Raw genomic sequence first — 21082 nt, forward strand, 5'->3', positions numbered from 1 at the left:
AGATTAAACAAGCTGGGTTTACTTTTTTCTAGATCTGCTTAGTAATATTTGTTAGTTTGGATTTGTGGAAGTTTTCTAGCTCATATTCTCATGCAGCCCATTCATTTTCTGAATTAAGCAGTATATAGGGTGTAATTACATGTCAGCTCAAAGTGGATGGGGGCAGGATTGCTCACACACTCACGAATCCAGTGTAGGATTCAAAATGTAAAGTGAAACAAGTGGGTTCCTGGATCCGGATACCTGCATGGAAGTGGCTTGTTGCTCAGCATGGTGTTCATCTGTGAGACTCTTCGCTGTGGGGTGATGACAGCACTGAGACTGGATAAACTCCTGTGCTGGCTTTGGAGCTCTCTGCTCTAAGCAGGTAGTGGGACCTGTCTCGTGCAGTGCTTCCCAAGGGATCAGCACCTTCTCACCCCATCTTGTTCCCTCTGCAACCTAGGAATATTCTGTCCCAGTCCTGGGAAACTTCATAGCTGTGTCATGGCCTGTCTCTGCCTCAGGTGCTGTGGGACCAGAATGACGTGCTGCAGAGAGAGCTGGAAGAGCTGCGTCTTCAGCTGCAGGAGAGCAGGGCTGAGAGAGGGCTGCTGGCTGAAGGTAAAACGCAGGAAGGTTTGGGACATCTCTGTCTGTTTGGCAAGAGCAAGGTTTTGTGGTGGTGGGAGTGCAGAGTGGCTGCTTCTGGTTTTGGCACTGGGCAGCCATGCAAGGGAAGAAAGGAATGATGGATGGTAAAGGAGCTTGTGACAGCAACACGAGGACTTGGCAGCTGGGAACAAACAGGCAGATTTTCACTGTGGAGAGTGGTGAGGAAACACGATATAATAAAGTGGGATTGGAGGTTCAAGCTGAGCATTAGAAAAAAACTTCTTGGGATTGGTTGCCATGTTGATGGGGAATCTGGCTTTGGTGATAGTCTTTCTCTGAGCAGGAGCTGGACTAGAGAGTCAGGGGACCAGACTCCAGCACTTCACATAGTGTGCAGCAATCCTGAGTATCAAGCACAAGGGCAGTGGACCCACGCCTGCCCTCAAAGTGCATCTTTTTCCCAGTGTGCCCCTCTCCCAACCATCTGGTTCCCATTTCTGTGTGCACAGAGATGTCAGTCACGACGCAGCAGCTCCAAGAACAGCTGCAGGACCTCAAGGTTCAACTGGAAACCAAGGTGAGAGCTGTGGGGGTTATTGTCCTGAATTCTCTGTACAGCTGCTTGACGAATGGAGGTGGGAAATCTCTGTTCCCATTTTATCAGCCAGGAAGATGCAGAGCCCTCATGGACAGGCAAAAGCTTTGTGAATAACTCTGTTACCTTGCAAAAATTTTGTGTGTTGTTTATTACATGGAACTAGACATTATCTCTACTTTGCGTTGTCCCTGTAAAATCAGCACAAAGGCCAAGAGGAGAAGCAGCAGTGAGCCTCTTGAGAGCATGGAAATTACTAGAGCTCTGTTTCCCCGGCTTCCAGCGCACTTGTAACCTGCTTGCACTAAGATGACAGTGCAAGCCCAGCCCTCTAGGCAGCAGCAGGATAGATGATCCTGAGTTGGAGGGGACCAACAGGGATCAGTTTCCACTTTCACTTCTTTTTCTGCTGAACTAGAGGTCATGCATTCTTGCTGGGTTTCCACTGCAGCACTGCAACTGTAAATCCGAAACTGCCACACAGATGACAGACAGTTGAAGGCGCACAAAGCTGCTTGCAGACCTTCTGCCTCCATTGTGCTAATCCCACCCTGGGTTTTGTGGTTTTTGCAGGGAGCTGTGCAGAGCAGCAGCTCCTCACCGCCACCTCTAGGGCAAGGGACTTCTCTGCAGGGAGCAGAAATGTCTCAAGTGTCCCCTGATGAGAGGAATCATTAGAGTGGTTCGAGTCAGAGCTACTGAAGGAGAGGGGGTCACTCAGGAGCACAGTGCTAATGTCCGAACCTTGTTACTTTCTAACAGGTAAACTATTATGAGGAGGAAATGGAACTAATGAGGAAAAACTTTGAAAGAGAGAAGGACGACAAGGAAAGCGTCGAGTCTGAGATAAGCAAGGTGGGAGACCAGAAAGAAACAGTTGCAAAGTACCAGGCTGTAACTGATGTCATGAAAGAGCAAAAATGTGTGCAGAACCTGGAGCTGGAGGAGAGTTTTGAGATGAAGATGGCCAGGGTTGAACTTCAGCACAAGGACATAGGCCATCCAAGGCACCAACTGAACCAGGAAGGAGAAGAGCTGAGAACACAGCGCAGGAATGAAGGGAACCTCAGGTATGGTGTTCTTTTTTTGTGTCTAAGGGGGTGACAGAGGGTGAAGACATCCCCTGCCCATACCAGAATGGACTAGGGAGATTCCTTATGAGGCTGGAGAGCTTCTTCAGTTGGGTAAAAAAATCTAGGCATTAGGGTAGGTATACAGCAGTCTGAAGAGAGACAACTGAACTTCTCTAACATTTGATGGCTTTTATTTGAAGACTTCACTTTTCCCTTTGTGTTATACAGATGTGTCTGAGGAATTGCCTAGCAAAGACTGTACCTAATAACAGAGAGGGAAACAGTTTTTATCAGTGTTTTCATATGATATTTCTCTTTCTTGGTCCTTCAGCAAACTTGCTGCTACTTGCTAGATCCTCACAGTCTGCTGTCTCAAAAGCAACAAAAGATGGCTTAAATTTCTCTGTTTGACCAAAACAAACTGACTTACTGAAAAGTAAGGCAATCTGTGAATAGGTGATCATCCTTTCCTGTGCTTGTAGTGCCAATTCTGCAGCCTTCCCAGGGTTTGTGGATCCCAGGATTGGCTTTGTGAAAGACACTAAAGAGGAAAGAATGGGAACACTGTACAGGAAACTGTTCACACCTGCCCCATCCTACTTCCCAGTGCACCATACCACTGTCCCCAGCTTCTTTTTGCCTTGCTGTCCCTTTGTGTTCTTCACTGCCTCTTTTCAGCATCGGAGACCCCTTTCATGTTATGCAGGTGGATGATTTCTCCAGGTTGCTTTCTGTTATAGGGCACAGTCTGTCTTAAAAGTGCACAATGGTATGGGAGCTTGCTGTAATATTTAATGGTTTTGCAACCTAAGGAAAACTGTATCATCTCTCCAGCAAAAATGCATTCCAGAGCTGGTTGAGCTTTTCAAGCTGTGTCTGCCATGTGTGCTATCAAATTCAGGTCAGAGAGATGCTGGTTATCATTAGGAAAGATGCAGAGGTTGAACGTAATCAAGAGCAGTAACGGAGTGAATGTCTGTGTGAAGGCGGCTGTAGTGTAGCAGCAGCACTGGTGTGAGAGGAAGTGATTTCTCAATGGTAAAGGCTCCAAGGGAGCAATGTGCCCAGGAAAGGCAGTGGTGAGTCCAGGAGGAAAAGGATGCAGTGTCTCTGTGGGGGATATGATGAAAGAGAAGGTAAATGGGAAGCAAGTCAAGATGTGTGAAATGGTGGCTGTTAAGGGGGGAGAAAAGAACAATGTAAAGCAACAAAAGACACCAGGATGAAATGGATATAATGTACAAATCACGAGCCTGAGGACTCTGTTACTGGAAGGATGATGTAGCTGGAGAGCTGCTCTCCAGTTGGAAAGGAGCGTGTACCGAAGACTCGGGGAAGTAGATAGACCAGAAACTCCTGTTGCAACCTCAGCACCAAAGGAACAGAGATGAAATGAAAGGTGTTTTGATGGGCTGGTGCAGATGTCTGTTGCAGCAAATGGTCTGCTCAGTCCAGAAGCTGGAGCCAAAGCTGAATGCACTTGTCATGGAGAAACAAAATCTTGATAGACAAGGAGCTGTGCTTGGGAAGGAAACAGAGGAAGCAAAGACAGATTTGCCTTCATCCAGCAGAGGCAGCAGGATGTCAGGACAATGTAATCTGGAGGGAGGGAGGTAGAGCAACATAGCAGCACAGCGGGAGACATGACAGTCAGGCTGTCAAAATGGAGCTGCAGAGGGAGAGGAACAGGCTGAAGCTGCAGCTGATGCAGCTTGAGGACATTGCGCAGTAGCTGGAAAATGATCCCCAAACCTCAAGAGAGTGGTGGGTTGGAGCACTCAGGCAGTTTGCAGAACTGAGTGCTACGGCAGCAAAAAAAGACCAGACGCCTTGTGTAACACAGGGCTACTTAACATGTTGGTCCAAGACACTGACAGCAGCTCTGTTCTGTCTTGCTGTCCCCAACATGTCTTTTCCTAACTAGGGGAGTGTGGTCAGAGAGCTGGGATGTGCTCACGTGGCCCTGGCTGACTGTGCACTCATCTCCTCTGCCTTGTACAGCTGTATGTGGGTGCTGGAGATTCCACAGGAAGTACAGCATGTGAATCCTGATGTAAAACTGACTCAGGGAGCGGCTGCTGTGTGGAGCATCCTGCCAAGCAGGGGGAGCAAACACTAGGCAGTGCACTAGTACTCCTTGCTTGCTTGCTTGGGGAGCAGAGAAGAAACTTCCCCATTCAGCTCCTCTGCCTCTCACATTCAGTGCCAAAAACTGCAGTGCTGTCTTCCATGTTGGGTTAGATAGACTCATCTCCCATCCTCTTCTCCCCTGAGGAACATGGAGTCTGAGGGGACTTAGAGGTTAGCACTGACTGTTGGATAGTACTGTGCTGTTTAACACAGGGCTGAGCTGCCTTTCAGCAGATGCCAATATTTGTGGCTTCATGGGAGGCTAAGAGTAGCAGTAGGAGGGGGAAAGACAGTGAGGCTGAAAGGTTTCCTTGCATTTGGTCTCATAGCCATCACCCCCAGCACTGTAAAATCACAAACAAGCTGACTTCTCCAGACGTGGCCTTATTGCACTCAGGTGTAGGGCTTGCCACCTGGTTATCCTCTAATGAAGCTTAGGTATGTCTTGATTGGCCAAGTTTGCAAACTGATTTTAGTCAGCTGGAAGCAACATAAATTCAGAGTCTGATGCTATTTGTCCTTATTCTCTTTTCTTTTCCTTCCATCAAGACCTACTACTCTTTCTCCATGTTTCAGTAATAACAACTGTCGGCTAAGCTGTCTTTCCCACTGTACTTCATACTCTGATTTTTAGGTCTCTAACACTGCTGTAGGACTTCAGGTGTCCCCGCCTTTCTGCCCTGAGACACCTGTTGGACAAAGGCACCCACTCACTTTGGAATCACTTCAGGACCATGTCTGTTTGAGCTTTTTGTCTCCTTTTGCAGACCAGGACCAGCTGTGTGGGTCCCCAAAATGGGGGCTGTGTTTGCTGTCTTCGGTCATCAAGCTTATTGTATCCCTCTCCCTGACAGGAAACACATGAGCAAGTTGAGCAGAGAGAAGGTGCAAGAGCTGGCTGTAGCAGTAAAGTTGAAGACATCGGTGAGAAGCCATTAACACTGAGACTTTTGGCTGAGGGGTTTAGGAGGACAAAAACTGCATGGGCCTATAGGGGAAAGATGCAAATGTCTCAAACATCCAAATCTGATCTGACTTGGAAGAAGAAACAGCAACAGCTTTGTTTAATAACTATCAAGGAAGGAAAAGATATGTGACAAAAGCCTTTGAAGGTCTTTGCAGAAGATAAAGGTGATACTTAATAAGTCTCTAAAAAGATTAGTTTTAAGCACTTCCACTCAATCCCAGTCTCAAACACACATGCTCCCAAGCCTGTGAACATGAGTGTGCAAAAGGCTTGGTCAGAATCACTTGTGTGATTGAGGATGGCAGGTTTTCAAGTCCTCACCCAGTATCAGGGATTCTTCATGGCTAATAACTGCAAGCTGTTCTCTGGCAATATCTTTTTCACTGTGTGGGGCTGTAATGGTGTAGTGCTACAATGTGATGGAAAATACAGCAATAACGGCAGGGTGGCACAATCCTAGGCTGCAGCAAGTGAGAACAAGTACAAATGCAGCAGCCATGGATGCAGAAATAAAGGAAGAAAAATCTGCTTATCTTTGGAAGGATTCCAGCAGGCAGGGATCTCCAGCATGATACTCTTGCTTTCACTGCTGACCCTTAAATGAGGTCTGGGAAGGGGTGGATACTGGCTCCACCTCTTCTGGTCACTGCATGCACCTGAGTTCCCCTGGGTTGGCTCTGCCTTCCCACCAGGTGCTTGTTCACTGTTTCAGGGCCTGACTACAGGCCCTTCATTTCCACTAGAGGGGCCATCATCTGCAACAGGGTGGTCCTTTCCTGACCCTTGCTGAGGTCAGCTTCCATAAGCCTTAGGCTCCAAGTACATTGCATGAATTTCCTTCATTGGAAGAAAGCTGTGTCTGATACCTGTTTTCCTGGGAAGCTAACAGGAATGAGGGGGGTGCATGAGATGTATTGCCACCCTGCTGGTAGATGTGGGTTTCCTGCTGACATGCAAACCACATAAATTGCACCTTGCTCAGCATTGCTGTTGACAGTGTGATGTCCTGGGAATGTCAAGGGCATGGTGTCCTTTGGCATCGATGGAGGCTGCATTTGTAGTCCTTGTTTCATTATGATAGCCCACTCATTCTGTATGATGTCAATATTTCTGTTACATGGCTCTGCTGTCAGACTCTAGATCCCCCTCTCTTCCTTTCCCAGCAACATCTTCCAGGGTTGTAATCTGTGAGGATGCTTGTTCTGGGTGCACACAAGGTCATGTGGTAACAGCAGTGTTCCTATGTAGGGACCCAGTGGGAACCCAGTTTCTGCTAATATTCCCACTCCAAACTTTTGTACATGCGTTTATTGTTTGTTTTTTTTTTACAGAGTGGGAAGAGCAAGGTGGAGGTCTCCCAGCCGAACATCAAGGTGAATCAGCTGAGCCGTGAGCTCCTGGAGCGTGAGGCCAGCTGCAGTGCCAGCACTGGGCCCATCCAGCTGCAGAACCAGGAGCTCATGGAAGCTGAGCAACTACAAGGAGTGGAGATGGCCACGAGGCCGGAGCACTGCCAGCAGCATGCAACGTGTTGGTCAGAGATGGAGCTGCTCCGGCAGCAGCTTGAGGCATCGCAGGAGGAAGTAGGTGCTGTTTGATCAGTGACAAGGTAGCAGGCAGCTGAGTAGTCCACGTGATGATGGTGTGTGCCTGCTTAGGGCTGTACTGAACACCTTCCCCAAGCAGAAAAGACTGTCCTCATTGAGGGCAACACATGAGTCATCCTTCTGCAGCTCCCAGCACTGCCTATCTGTGGCTTTGCATGCTGCATGTCAAACATCACTGTCATGATTCTACTGGTCTGCTGTAGCCATGCTGACTTGAGACCCAGGGTGGGGGCTGTGTGCTGCTTGACCCCTCCCTTTATGTGGAGCACACCTTAAACCTGTCCTATTGCTGGCACAAAGCTGTATCTAGCAACCTTTCTCTGTTGCAGCTCTTTGAAGTCAAAGCAAGCCTGAGTCTGGCTCAGACTCAGCATGCACTGCAGCTGCAGCAGGTCAAGGCACAGCTGAACAATGTGGTGCCAAGGGAACAGTTTGAACAGCTGCAAGCCAGCTTGAGAGAGGAACAGTGCAAGGTTCAGCAGCTCCAGGCAAACCTCCAGCAGCAGGCTGAGCAGGCATGCAGGCAGCTGGTCAGGACCCAGGTAAGCACGGAATTGCAGGAGTTCCATCAAGGGTATCAGAGAGGGAGCACTACCAACTTAGAATGGAGCTGTGGTCAAGGTTACCAGAGGATTGGGTGGAAGATTCTGTACCTGCAAAATGAAATTGATCTTCAGATTCAAACTGCAGTTTTCATTCCTCATGAATCTTTTCACCACCCTGTGCTTGATCACAAGTATGTTCCACTCCTACTCATCTACCTCAGACCAGATGCCTTGTGCGTAGAGGGCAGGAAACATTTAGGGAGACATTTTGTGTTGGCTGAGGCTGTAGAAAGAAAGCTTGAGCCCTCCATATGGACATGCACAGAGTAGGATGGCTTTAAATGTAGGGCACCGAGTCAACAAGGTGTTGGGTTTTAAAACATGTGCTGAACAAGGGGATGTTGTGCTACTCTTAAGCAGCCCCCTGCCCGGCTCTTTGCATCTTGAAACACCTCCAGTGCTTCCCCATTCACACTTCATGGAGTGTGCTGGTGACCTGGTGGCTGCTGGGACAGCCCAGCATAATGCCAGACTTTTGTTTCCTGCTGAAGGAAGAACATGAACGCCTGCTGCAGGCAGCTGTGGAGCACGCAGAGGGGTTGCGGCGTGACCTGAGGAGCGCTGAAGCTGCACTGGCAGATGGGGCAGCTCGCCTCAAGGATGCACAGGTGAGTGCAGGAAGTGCTGGTGCCACTTATGTCTGCTGGGCTGGGTCTTCCATGGAGGGACACTGAACCTTAAGCCTCCTGTCTGTACCACAGGCCCAACTCTCCAGGAACAAACTGCTGATTAAAGATCTCCGTGAAGAAAACAGAGGGTTTGCGGTTGCCCTGCAGGCAGCTGACCTGAAGCAGATGAACATTGAGAAGAAGAACCACATGCTGCAGGAGCAGGCCTTGGCCTTGAAGAAGCTCATTGAAAAAATCACGCCAGCATCTCTGAGTGCATGATGGAGCACTGCTGTGGCAGCCTTGCTCCTGAGCCTGGCTGAGGTTTGTCAGATATGAAAGGAGAGTTCTGGCTGACTTGGGCAATCAGCTGTGACCTTCCTGATCTTGCCAGGATTTGCCTGGGTAAAAAGCAAATGGAGAAGCTAGTTCTTCAAGGAAACTAGTCCTGGGGGTAGTTTAATTTTCTTATTGAAAACACCATCTTTGGTGCCGGTCCCAGTAGCAGCGTGTGCTGTTGCCTCAGGGCAGCCATCCCCCAGGAGCTGCCTGCATCTGGAAAGCCAGGGCAGAGGGGGCTGCAAGTTCTTGCATCTGGTGTACTCTGAGCAGAAAGCTGTATTGTGGCATCAGTACTTGCTGCCATCTCCTACAACTGTTGCTGAACTGTTTTTTTTTCATTCCTTACAGTTCCTCTTGGGCTCTAGGAGACTCCGAGCCTGAAGTTTCCTAAAGTCTGAGCCTAGGATCCAAACTAACCTGTTGGTGGGTCGTTGCCTCTGCCGTAAGCAGATCAGAGCATCTGAGGGAACAGTCCTCTTCAGATTTGAATCTCCAAGGCTTGAGGCAGGGCTGGTGGTCCACTGTGCAGCACCACGCTTCAGCAAGCTGTCCTTGTTGCACCTCCTCAGAGACCAGGAACTATGCTAAGTAAGTAAAGTGCAGCATCTTGCCTTCCTTGTGAAGTCTTCACACACTGGCAGCCAAAATAAGCTTTCTAAAATGCCACAAAGTCAAGCGTTCACATGTGCAAATAACAGATATAGTGATCAGCCCAGGGTGTTACCCTCTGCACATCAGTCATTACACCCCTGCCTTGTTCTGTACCAGACTGTGAAAGGACTTTTGTGATTCTCAAGGGACTGTGATGGCTGCTGCAGGAATAGGACTAAACTAGCCTGACTGCAACATGGTGACACAGAAGCTGACAGTCAAGACAGGCAAAAGGGTTTCAGCATAGATAACAAAAGCTGTTATTGGCATGAAAATAAGCAGGGATAAATTGGCTCTTAACTCCTAGACTGGCAGTACAGGGAGGATCTCCAGCCCCTCTCCTGCCAGGGACAGGACAGGGACAACACCAGGAGAGGGCTGATTGAGGAGGCATCAGGTCTGAGGGTGATTTTTCTGTTGTGAAGGACAAGAATTTCTCTTGTCTGCAGACAGCCCTAAAGAGTAGGGTCACTGGGAAGCTGCTAAGGATGAAAGCTCACACAAGGTCGCAGAATACAAACTAGGGTTAGCTCAGGGGTGTTCCCTGGCTGAGGCAGGGCACTGCTCCTGGGAACAGCAGTGCAAAAACTGCTTGGGTACTCCTCTGCTTGCATCCTTAAGATATTGCTTTTTACCTGGAGCTTATGTTTTTGGAAGCTTTGTCTCTCAGCCACTATTCAAAAGCGAGCAGCTCCTCTAAGAAAACCATGGCGAAAGCAACTTCTCAGTCTCATCAGTTTCATGATGACAAAAGCTTTAGAACCTTCTGCTCCCTCTCCCACCCCTCTTCTAAATAGTGACCAGTTCTCTGGGGAAAAGTGTCTCCACAGAGAAACCTGAGGCACAGCACAGGCATGATGGAGAAACCCAGGCTAGACCTGTGACCCAGTCTGCAGTGCTTGTTCACTCACCAGCTTAAGAAACTGCATTTGTGTGCTTCTGATGGGAGGCAAAGCTTTGTGTCTAGCCCCAGAGAGAAACCCTTGGAGCTGACTTGATGCTTGAAGTTCACTGAGACACCTAATAATCACCTGAGCACCACCCTGCACAGTCAAGCTGGCTTGAACAAAAGAACCAGGCCAGAGAGAGCATTTAATGAACATAACATTGACTCTTCAAGAGTTCTTAACAGTGAAGGCTGAAGCAGTTCTTTATTTGGCAGCTGTGGAGCTCTCCCAGAACACAGCTGGTCAGTCTCTTACTTCCCAAGGCACAAAGAACTGCTCCAAGCAAAACTGCATTCACAAACTGTGCTTGTAGCTGTGGTGCTTACAAACAACCCTCCACCCATTGCAGGACTCTCAGGCTTACTGTGTTACTGCTATGCATCCTTTGGTCATGAAGTGCTGGCCAGTATGGTTTGCATACTCTATAAACTCAGAGCTGATCTTCATTTCAGGCTGTTATGAGGAGCTGGAGGGTGCTGTGAAATACTGAGGTGGCTGAAGTCCTGCACACACCAGGGTTCTCTTCCCATTGCACACACCACCAAGCAAAGGCTGTCCCTCCTGTCCTGCACACTTATGACAGAATGTGCTCCAGGACTCCTTGTCTGATTAACTGCTCACATTTCCAGCGAGGCAAGAAGTGCTGCACAGAAACACAGACAGATTTTCCCTGAAAGACGAGCAGACTGGATTTGTTACGCAGCCAGCTCTGCTGCATCACAGGTCAAGCAGGGCTGAAGTGCAGTCCTGGGGCACACAGAGGGCTCACAGCACACACAAGCAGCCGCAGGTGGGGGAACTGTGACATGCTGTGAAGCTGGGAGGAGCAGGGCTATGTCATGAGAGTAGAAGGGAAAAAAAGAGGAGTGGACTTAAGACCTTGCTTTCATGTCATAGGTACCTGGCTGTTCTTCTTCAACAGGACAGTGGTGCCATCATCGATCTCAAACTCTCCGTAGTCTCTCAAACACCGTACCTGTGAAGCAGAAGGGCAGCTGTGTCTGATCAGCACACCTCCCACAGAAAACAGCACACAGCGCTGCTGACACAAGAGTTATGGAGCACGTGGTTGAAGCGTGGACATATTCCTACCCACCTCACACAGCCCTGACCCAAAAATACAAAACAGATGGTCCCTGTAGACTGTGGCCCTACCTGATGTTCTCTTCACACCTCCACCTGCAGCAAGAAGCGCCATTGGGCAGAGCAGGCGCTCCAGAGACCATGGGAGGAGCAGTGCTGCACAACAGCAGCATGTCTAGAACCTCCCCGCAAACGCAGCAGCAAATGTCAGTCTGTTAACAGTGAAATGGTTTTAAGGAGCAGGCTGAGTGCCTGTATGCGGTCCTTCTAAGAGAACAGTGCACTTCAGCTACTGACTCTGAAATCATTTTCCACTTGCTTTGTTGTATCAATGGCATCAAATGATTTCTAATCTAATCTGTGAAAATCTATTTAAAACAACAACAAGAAGGCAGCAACGCCTAGTTAGCAACGCTTAAGTGAGAGCAAGGTTTCTCACTGATCTGAAGAGGCCTTCAGAAGAAGCATTACCGGTCATGCATCTTTCAGTGCAGTTTGTTCACAGTCAGAAGCCAGCACTCTTGCACTTACTTCAATGTACAGGCTCTTGGGAGGCTTTATGTCCTGTGTAAGGTCCAGTCCCTCCTCTCCTCCCACTGACCTCATGTAGGTAGCCAGGGACTTCTTGTACCGATTGAACCACTCCACCTGCAGATGCCAACAGCAATCCCTCAGGCAGAGCCACACGGCTCGTGCTGAAGGACACGTTCCTGATGGCTGAGATCTGGTTGGTTTGTGCTGCCAGAGCTCTCCTTGTGAACAAAAGTTCTTCTAAAGGGAAGAGCACAGGGCTGATTTGGGCTAGCAAACATGCTGACAGCGCTACCAGCTGCTGTGTGCTTCAGTCTAGGGACAGCAATTGAGAACAGCATGTGGGGACTAGGATGGTCAGAGCAGATGACCTTATTTCTGCCCAACCTTTATGTTCTATGAACAAAGTTCTGTGGGCTGCGAGTTCGATCTGACGGAGGTGCTGATCCTTGAAGCAGTCATGCATCACTGTCACTTATCATGCATTTGGGATTGCATCCTTTGGGCAAACCAAACCAAACTGGTATTTACAGTAAGGCACATCAAGCATCTCAAGTTTATAGCGGAGGAAAAAGGTTACGCTGTTCTGACTGTACTAAATAGTCATTTGGGAGGAGTAAGGGAATACTGAGGGAAAGAGGGGAACAGATGAAAAGCAGGCTGACTCACTTCCTCGGCTGCCATGTGGAACTGGATGGCGTTGGGCAGGATGCTTCCATACTCCCACCGGAGTGCCCGGATCCGCAGCAGCCGGTCGTACCTGGGGGGGGGGGAGGGGGGACACGAGTGGCAAACACGGCATCTTTGCTGATGCAACGTCGGTTTGCTCCCAGAGCGTAGGGAGGAAGCCTTTGAAGGATGCCGGTTTTGACCCGTTTCTTAGTCCCAGCTTTCTGAGTAGAGAGGGAAGCCGGGGGCAGTGCAGGCTCGGGGCCCAGCACTCAACACTCACAGGTAGGCCACGATGCAGCGCTGGTTGCGGAGCAGGCAGCAATGCCGAAACCGGATGAGGAAAATCAGGTCCGTCCGCCCCGCCTTTGCTTCAGACCTGGCGGACGGGGAACCCCGTTATAGGGCGGCGTTATAGAGCTCCACGGCCCTTCCTCCCAGGCCCCACCGCGGCACTCACACGTCCGCCTGGTTCTGCTCGTACAACGCCCGCATCTCCTCCAGCGCCTGCCGCAGCTCCTCCGCCTGCAGCACGGCACACGAGCGGTGAGCACGGGCCGCCCTCGGCTCTCCCCTCGCCCCGCTCCCACCTCACTCACCCGGAAGGGCGGCAGCCGCCCGCCCGCAGCGCTCTGCAGCTCCCGCACCAGCCCGACCGCCCGCTCCCCCGCCATGCCGCCGTGGCGCGCGCGCGGGAAATTTGTCTGCCTCGCAGCCAATGGGAGCTAGGGGGCGGGGCCAACGGGGAATCGCACCTCCCAGGGGCGGGGCTGCGGGAAGGGAAGGGGCGGGGTCCGAGTGGGGGAGTGGGGCTGTGAGCCGATGGGGTGAAAAACGGCGATTAAAGAAAAATACATATATTATACTAAGCAGTCACTTTTGAATTGCGTTTTTGAAATGCGTTTTTCAATTGAGTTTTTAAATTGCGCTTTCAAATGCACTTTCGAATTGGAACTAATGCAGTCGGCGTTTGAGATTGGAACAAGTGCGATAAGAAACGCGATGTTTAGAAAAGAAAGCTGCACCTGTTTGCATTGCTCCTCTGTACGGCCTAACCCACGCTGGCCTCCTCCCCAGCTCACCCCGCTCCCGCTGCCTTTGGTCCCCATCCGGCCCCCGGGTGCTGCCCAACCCCGAGGCAACGTGGGGTGGAGAAGTGGGGGGCTCCTGCAGGTGCACCCAGCCACGTCCTGCCATGGGCATCCATTGCCAAAGGCCTGTCTGGCTTCATGGGTCTCTACATTGGCAGCGTTGGGCTCCCACAGGCAGTGCTGGTGCTTTGAGAGCCTGTCCTGAGCTGGAAAGGATGGCGGTGATCAGCATCCTTCCCCAGCTGCATCCATCCCCCATCACATCCGCCCCCAGTTGGAGCCATCACCCACTTCCACCCATTGCTGCAGGGAGCCAACTGGGTACGGGAGCCATGAGCAGGGGGGGTGGTTGGGGGGGCGGCTCTTTGTCAGATTGAAAACCCCATAAAGATAAAGACAAAATGAATGAAGAATTTACAAACATCTATATTTCGTGTTAGGAAATGTGGTCAAATTAGGAAAACGGCTGAAGACACTGATTTGTACAACTCTGGGCTACTTGCAGGCAATGAGAGGTTTACACAGCACGGTTTAACACGATAAAGCTCTCCCACGAAGCACACGGATGACGGACAGCTCGTCAGAACCGGACACGACACAGCAGCGATACACGTGTGATGTGATGGACAGTGCCAGGCCATTCCCCGGGCGGGTAACATACAACCTCTTAATTCAAGTCACAACATACCCAGGCAGCATGCAGGGAAAAGTCGTTTATTTTGTACATCGGGATGACACACCTCGCAACGTTTCCATGTTATGTAGCATATAAACCATTCAAGTAACATATATATATGCTTTTTATATATATATATATGTATATATATATATATATCAAGTCAACAGTTGTCTTTACCGGAATAAAGATTATCTGTTTGTTGGCTTTTTTATTAGTAGTATTTTTTTCTTTCTCTTTTTTTTTTTTTTGTTTTTTGGTAAAAATAAAACTATTTGAGTTCCCTAATTAACAAAATGCACAGTGATCAGAAACCCAGGTCTTCTCCCAGCTGCCGCCCGTCCCCGTGATGCCGTGGCTGCAGACGCTGCCGGGGGCTCCATCCCACTCACCCCACGTTCCCGTTTCACCCCCCGCACCCCCCGCCGCTGCCTCCTCTCCATCACAAGTGCATGAGGAGCCATTGATGACGCGTTTCTTTGTCACCGATCCATTCCTCTGGCTTCTTACCATCAAGAAGTGTTATGACTCTGTCTAGAAGCAAAAACAACGAACCACCCGACCCGGCGACCCATCCAGCCCACCCCCTCGGCCGTGCGGATCTCTGCTAAGGTGGGGGCTGATGGGTACGGATAAGGACGAGTTCCCGGAGCAACAGGCGTGAGGATCACAAACGATGACGGGAGGTGTTTTCCTAGCATTAAAAAGCTCTTTCAAGCAGAAATTACAAGGAAGGGAAATAAGACTCTTGTTTTGTTTTGTTGTTTTTTCCCCAACATGAAAAATATATCTCTAAGCTTGGAGCAGACGGATCTGGGCAGCTTCACCCCTGGTTAAACCCACACCCATCAGGCCCAGCCTTGACTTGAGTCATTGCAGATGGGGCTGCGGGGCCATATGAGCGTGATCTGTCAGGGGTGGCTTCGGGGGGCCCGGCTCATCCCACAGGCGCGTGCCCACATCTCCTCCCCTTTGCTGTGTCCCATCCATCACCCGATCAATAAGAAGTCATCTTGCATCCCCCTGTGCCCCCCTGCATCCCTCTGCTCCTCGACATACCTCTCTGCTTAACACCAACCAAACAAAACCAAAACATGGGTCTTTTTCGTTGCCCTTAAACATACCAAAATAAAAGCAAATCTTCCAAAGAGAGCAGGGAGAAAGGTGCTTTCACAACGACATTCAGAGTAAAGAGAGAGAAAAACGACGCTTACAGACCATTAAGAGAGCTATCTTTGGCAGAATATTTCAAATAAATTATTATTACAAACAACTTCCGCAGTCGTGTGTTTATTTTGAACATGTCACTTTCAGCTATAGGGGAACTTGTTCACTACTCTCTAGGAACCGGGAAACACCACAGATAGAAAAATAGATGAGCTCAGCACAATTTCTCGAGGCTGCCACGACTGTCTTGGATGGTTTCAAACAACATGGAAAGCACGGGGCAGGCTCTATGACCGCGCGTGGGACGGTCGGGCTCTGCTGGGGACGGGATGCGTGGCGTCACCATGGCTTCCAATGTGGCTCCGCATCTCCGGGTGCACTGCCCCGTTTTTGGGCCAGGTCCCGTCCCCGTGTCCACACTCACCCCAGGGGATGCCAGGTTGCTCGTTGCTGGCCTCCCCTCTCCCCGCAAACATTTAGGCTTAAATACTTTGCTTTGTTTATACAGCATGTACAGAATATACAGCACTGGGTGATTGCTCCCCAGTAGACTACGAGCGTCTCCCAAGATGACCTCTTTTATCAACAAATATATATAAATCAACAGTCCGAAAAGAGTCGTACCAACAAATAGTATGGCTTTTCAAATAGTGTAGCTGCAACGTGTGAGCCGACAAGGAACTGCGCAAGAGAAGAGATGGGGAGGCTTGAGCTGGGGGCTGCCAGGCATGGTGCATCCACCGGGGCTCGGAGGGCTGAGGAATGCTGCTGGGCTCTCCCCCCTTGTCCCAGTGGGGTTCTGCCTTGCTGATGGGAGCCTCCATGAGGCTGCAAGAGCTCTGCTCCTGAGGTGCTTTACCACTGTCCGGCTGTTTGTCCCAGCATCAGGCTGGAGCTCGGAGGAGGGCTCCCTGCTGTATTCTCTCCACCCACATAGAGTCCCATCTGGACATGCTGATGAGCTGTGGCCTCTTCAGGAAGCTTGAAGAGCTGGGTTATCAGCAGAGCCCAGCCTCCTGCCGTGGGACACTATGGGCTTAGTGCTCTGTGCAGAGCAGGAGCTGGAGGAGCCTTGTGAGGAGGGTGGCCATGGGGAACAAATACGCATTGGCTTGGGAAGGAGAGGGAAGCCGTGTGGAACAGCTAGGCGAGGTGCTGGCTTGTCTTGTTGCTCAGGGCAGCTCTCACTGCTCAGCAAGACCAGACCACCATAGAGCCAGCAGCCTGTGAAAGCTGGTTTCACCCCCAAACCGGTCTGGAACAGTCTCTGAGTCAGGCATAAAAGAGAGGAAATAAATCCAGCGTCCACAGAGTGGCCAAGGGAGAGGCCTGTGAATGTCCCCCATGTCCCGTGAGGGTCTAAGGGTGGGTCCGTATCAGAAGTTGCTGCATCTGGAGGTCTCCCAGCAAGGACATTGGCTCCTACCTGCTTTGAACAGCCTCGTGCTATCACCACGCAGCAGGAATGGGCCTTGTTTGAGCTCTGCCCACTATAATGTGGAGCAAATAGGTGATCTTGAGAACATTTAGTGCTGAGAGCAGGTGCTTTTTTGGTCTGAAGGAGGTGAGGAGGACCTCGAGCCCCCAGTTACAGTGTTCAGTTTGCTCTGACGTGCTTAGGTGGGGGAACGACAGCATCCGTGGGCCTCAATGACATGGAAATTCAGCAGAAACACTGGAACTTCCAACACCCCATGAGCGAGGGACAGTAAAAGCCAGCAGGAAGGGCTCAGTGTGCCCACCTTCTCCTCTGCCACCTGGAAACATGCATAGTGGCCATCGCTTGCCTGGCCTCACGCCCAAGATGCTGGGGGGGCATCGCTGTCACTGCATCCCAACCACCAGGTGCATCCAGCTCAGTCACAGCATTCGGACTGGGGGCACGTGCTTTGGCAGCCCCTCAATGGGGTTTCCAGCAGTGGGGGGACACTGCGGTGCTGCCCCTGGTCCCCATGTCAGACATCCAGCCGGCAGTGCCTGTGTTGGCAGTGCTCTCATCCCTTCATGCCAGGACTGGTGACAAGCTTGGCACCTCCGCTTCCAAAAGAGGGAAGTCTCAAGTCCTTAAAAGGTGAGGAATCTGGCTGTATTTATTGTCCCTCGGCGCATTTTGCAAGAATACAGAGGCCTCTGGATGCCTTCCTGCACAAGTCAAGTTTTTACAAGATAAACAGGCTTTCCCACAGCTGTGTGTGCGTGTGTGGTTGGGCATCTTGCGAGGCCGGGGAGGCTCCTGGCACTCTGCAAATGTGCTGCCCAGGATGGGTGCAGGTGCCAAAGCCCATGAAAAATCCTGCAGACTTCTCCCAAATTATTCCCTCCAGCATGAAGCTTTCCCTCTTCTCTCTGCCTCTGGCACGCTGGCACTTTAGAGCTGGTAAGGTGTTCAGTCCTCCTCCCTAGACACATACGTAGCCCCCAGTACTGCCGCTCTCGCTTCATACCCAAGCGTTTAAAAATAACCCTTACAATAACACATACGCTCCAGTCCTCTCCTCCTGGCACGCAGCAGAAATAAATAGCACACTGAATTCACAGACCGCATCCAGTTGCTTGGCATAGTTGAGGCACGTGTCTACCAGAAAGGGTCTTCAGCCCTCCCCTGCCCTCTTGTCCTTGTAGGAAGTGGTGAGCACAGGGAGAAAATCACCCCCCAAATCTGGGGGCATCTGGAGCCCACGTGTCCTGAGGAGCGCTATTTGCTGGGCAAGGAGGCATCATGCTCTGCATGAACTCGTTACGGATGCCAAAAGCATGCGGCTGGTGGAGAGTAACAGCATAAACAAGGCTGGCGTTAACTGCGTGATTTAGGCCGTGTCCTAAGCAAGCAGTGCTCCATCATCCCCGCTGGAAGGCTCTTTGAGCAGAACAGTTATTTACTGCCTGTTAAAGCAGGCTGCTGCACAAGTCCCATTTGACTCGTTAATTACTTCGGTGAGTGCAGTTCATTGCGGAGAAGCGAAGGATGATGAGAGTGAAACACCAGCATCACCTTTCAGGAGATGTAATTACTGGGTCATGAGAGCTGCTCTGCTCATACAGTTCAGTGCCTGGGGAAAGCACGTGGATGTGAGCAACCGCGCTTGGCTTAGTGATGCTGATGCTCAACCTGTGCTCATCCTGGGGGATGCCGAGTGCTTGCAGGCAGATAGGGTGGCACAAAGCAGCCTTGGGTTTTTGGGAGAGGGCAAAGCTCGGTGATAGTGTTCGATCCTCTCCCATGAGGCAGGAGTGGGCACATGAGGGCCCTAGTGCCCTTGTTGGCAGCAGAAACACAACGAAGGCAAAGTGATGAAGAAATAAGAGGTGGGTGCCACGTACAGAGAGACAACAAGGGGGAAGGGGAGGGTTCTCCGTAGAGAATATGCAGGAGCACTACTGGGTCCATGAGGAATCATTGCAAACTTTATTTGTCTGTGCACTGTGTACCATTTATAAGGATCATCACAATAAGTGGACTCACTGCCTATAGTGGTGGGCAATACACACAATGAAAAGTCAACGAAGGCAAACAAATGAAAATGAAGTCATTGTACATAAAGGTAATCACACACCTGAACAACCTGCATCTGTGTTCAATTCTTCCCTTAAAACAAACGAAAAGCCAAAAAGAAAACCACAATAACCCTTCGAAAGTGAGAATAGGGTTGACAAGGAAAAAAAAAAAATCTTCAGACTCCTGGAGAAACTCTTACAACAGGTTCACTGAAGTTCCTGCACTTTGTTCACAATGGATACAAATACCCCAGCCCAAGGGTTATGGTGCAGAGGTGCGTTCCAGCCAGGTCGGAGGAGCTCACCGGTGGGTACGCATGCTGGGGATAGTCTGTCTGGGACACTGGTATGGCTGGTGGGAAGCACGGGTAGGGGACATCCCCCAGACACTGCAGGCATCCTGAAGTGGCCCCTTCCATTGGCTTCAGAAGGGACATGCTTGCTGGGTGCCAGACACATCCTTTGCTCTGCCTCCTCCCTGTCACCCTGCTCACCAGCCCCTCACCTCTGTGCCAGGGCTGCGCCCTGGTGTGGCATGAGAGGAGAACTCCTTACAGCCTTTGTGCTGAAGTATTCTGCCTCCAAATGGCTGTGGGGAAGGAGCAGTCCCAAAGACAGGTCCTGAAATGAGGGCTGCCAGTTGGCCTCCAACAACACAGAAAACCTATGTCTGTGTGGCTGTTATTGCTTCTCTGGGACACATGCATGGAGCAGGGAGTGGGGAAAGCTCTCCCTCCTGTCACTCTCTGTGAAGGGGAAACAAACAACCAAAGAACAACAACAATAAAAAAAACCCCCAAACCTATGGGAGAAACTAAACTAACTGTAATAAATAAAACCAGGTGAAAAGAAAACACTTGTATCAGCAATGATCAACCCACACGGCTGGAAGGACTATCGCTATAGGATGTTATATACAGATAGGGGTCATTTCGTTCATGCAAATGTTACTAGTACCATGACAGCACTCCCAGGAAGGGACGAGGTGGGACCTCAGCTCAGGACACCAAACATGGCTGTGTCCCCAGAGCACAGAGAACAGGGGGAAAGGGGAAAATGGAGTGGGGAGAAAGGGAGGAATGCTAATTGTACACACATCAAAATGAAGAAAAAAATAAAATGAAACGATGAAAATGGTTGTGTTCTATCCTTAGAAGGCTCCCAATTTCCCCTTGTCTTCAGTCTGGTCTCTTGCTTCTTTCCAATAGGGCCGGAGGAGACGTTCCCAAGTGGCGAAGGCAGACGGAGGATGGTAGGAGGTTGGGGCTCTTGCTCTCCTTTCCTTGCCCACTGGCTCCACTTCTAGCCAGCCACTTGAGCTTCCCTGTGCCGACTCGCCCAGTTGCCTTCGCATCCATCCTCCCGGAGTCAGTGGGAGCGATGGGAAAGGGCTCAGGGGCTGCCGGCTGCTCTCACTGGTAGAGTTGCAAAGAAGGGACCCCCGAGGAGGGGTCCAGCCGACTTTGGGGTCCTGCCTAGTTCATAGGACGCTCCAAAGCTGCTTTCCATCAGCAGGTGTGTGAACATGGCAAATCTCTTTTATTCTTTCTCTGTTTTATTATACACAGCGTTATATCTATATCTATACCTATATATCGCTCTATATAGATACATATAGATATACATATATTTACTATCTCTGATTGTTCCTTTAGAAGCCTTTTATGTGGCAGTAGGCTTCCAGAGATGAGAAGAATATGTACAAGAGCCAGAGGAGGATAAAGAGTGAGGACGTGAGCAGCTTGGAAGTCCGCGGCCCGCCTAGCTCACCTCCGATTTCGGGTCTCCTCCGATAGAGCAGCACGCCCACGCTGATAAAAGCAAAAATGGTGAAGAGAGTGACGGAGAAGGCCAGAGTGCCGGGTGAGACTTCAAAGGATTGTCCATGTGCCGCGTGGTAGATGGCTGCGATGGACCAGGCCACTCCGATGCCCAAGAAAACGTTCACAGCATTGCTCCCGGTGACGTTCCCGATGGAGGCGTCTGCATACTGGTCCTGTGTTGCTGCTACTTTACTGGCAAACGTGTCTGCAGAGGGAAGGTGGAGAGAAACCCTCAGGAAACAGACAGGTAGGGAGGGCTGGCGGAGAGCATCTTGGGGACAGATGTCACGAAGCACTGGTTAAGGATACAGACCTGTCTACAAGCATTCTCGAGGAAGGACAGTCAGGGTCCAGGAATTCCCAGGAAGGAAATCTCAAAGTCCAGAAATATGGGGCACCCCTGCAGTATAACCCCCAGATGGCCCATG

General features: G+C 50.5%; 3 protein-coding genes across 12 annotated transcripts in view; 1 reads left to right on the forward strand and 2 right to left on the reverse strand.

Annotated features, from left to right (window-relative positions):
* Positions 1-418: 418 nt before the first annotated feature.
* Positions 419-11693, forward strand: LOC140249899 (ninein-like protein). Of its 3 annotated transcripts, XM_072332159.1 has the most exons (11): positions 419-603; positions 1104-1171; positions 1952-2044; positions 2120-2259; positions 5247-5316; positions 6691-6942; positions 7296-7508; positions 8063-8179; positions 8273-8503; positions 8870-9109; positions 11017-11693. In XM_072332159.1, exons 2-9 carry the CDS (start codon positions 1106-1108, stop codon positions 8459-8461), a joined length of 1140 nt encoding a protein of 379 aa, XP_072188260.1. In that variant the 5' UTR covers positions 419-603; positions 1104-1105; the 3' UTR covers positions 8462-8503; positions 8870-9109; positions 11017-11693. The 3 variants fall into 3 exon arrangements, with proteins under 3 accessions (XP_072188260.1, XP_072188258.1, XP_072188259.1); XM_072332157.1 differs by having other exon boundaries at positions 1952-2259; XM_072332158.1 differs by having other exon boundaries at positions 1952-2259; positions 11042-11693.
* GINS1 (GINS complex subunit 1) lies at positions 9770-13101 on the reverse strand. Its single transcript, XM_072332160.1, has 7 exons — positions 13002-13101; positions 12863-12927; positions 12686-12781; positions 12403-12493; positions 11734-11850; positions 11021-11095; positions 9770-10762 (listed from the first exon to the last, which is right to left on the reverse strand). The coding sequence occupies exons 1-7, from the start codon at positions 13074-13076 to the stop codon at positions 10694-10696; spliced, it is 588 nt and encodes a 195-aa protein (XP_072188261.1). The 5' UTR covers positions 13077-13101; the 3' UTR covers positions 9770-10693.
* A 5618-nt stretch (positions 13102-18719) lies between these two features.
* The window catches only part of SLC8A1 (solute carrier family 8 member A1), an 80815-nt gene continuing 78452 nt past the window's right edge, over positions 18720-21082 (reverse strand). For all 8 annotated transcript variants that reach the window (XM_072333294.1, XM_072333292.1, XM_072333289.1 and 5 more), the window contains one exon: positions 18720-20859. In XM_072333294.1, coding sequence (XP_072189395.1) covers positions 20483-20859 — 377 coding nt within the window. In that variant the 3' untranslated portion in view covers positions 18720-20482. The remainder of the gene's footprint in view (positions 20860-21082) is intronic.

Source organism: Excalfactoria chinensis, chromosome 3 (genome assembly GCF_039878825.1).
Source record: "Excalfactoria chinensis isolate bCotChi1 chromosome 3, bCotChi1.hap2, whole genome shotgun sequence".
Lineage (NCBI taxonomy): Eukaryota > Metazoa > Chordata > Aves > Galliformes > Phasianidae > Excalfactoria > Excalfactoria chinensis.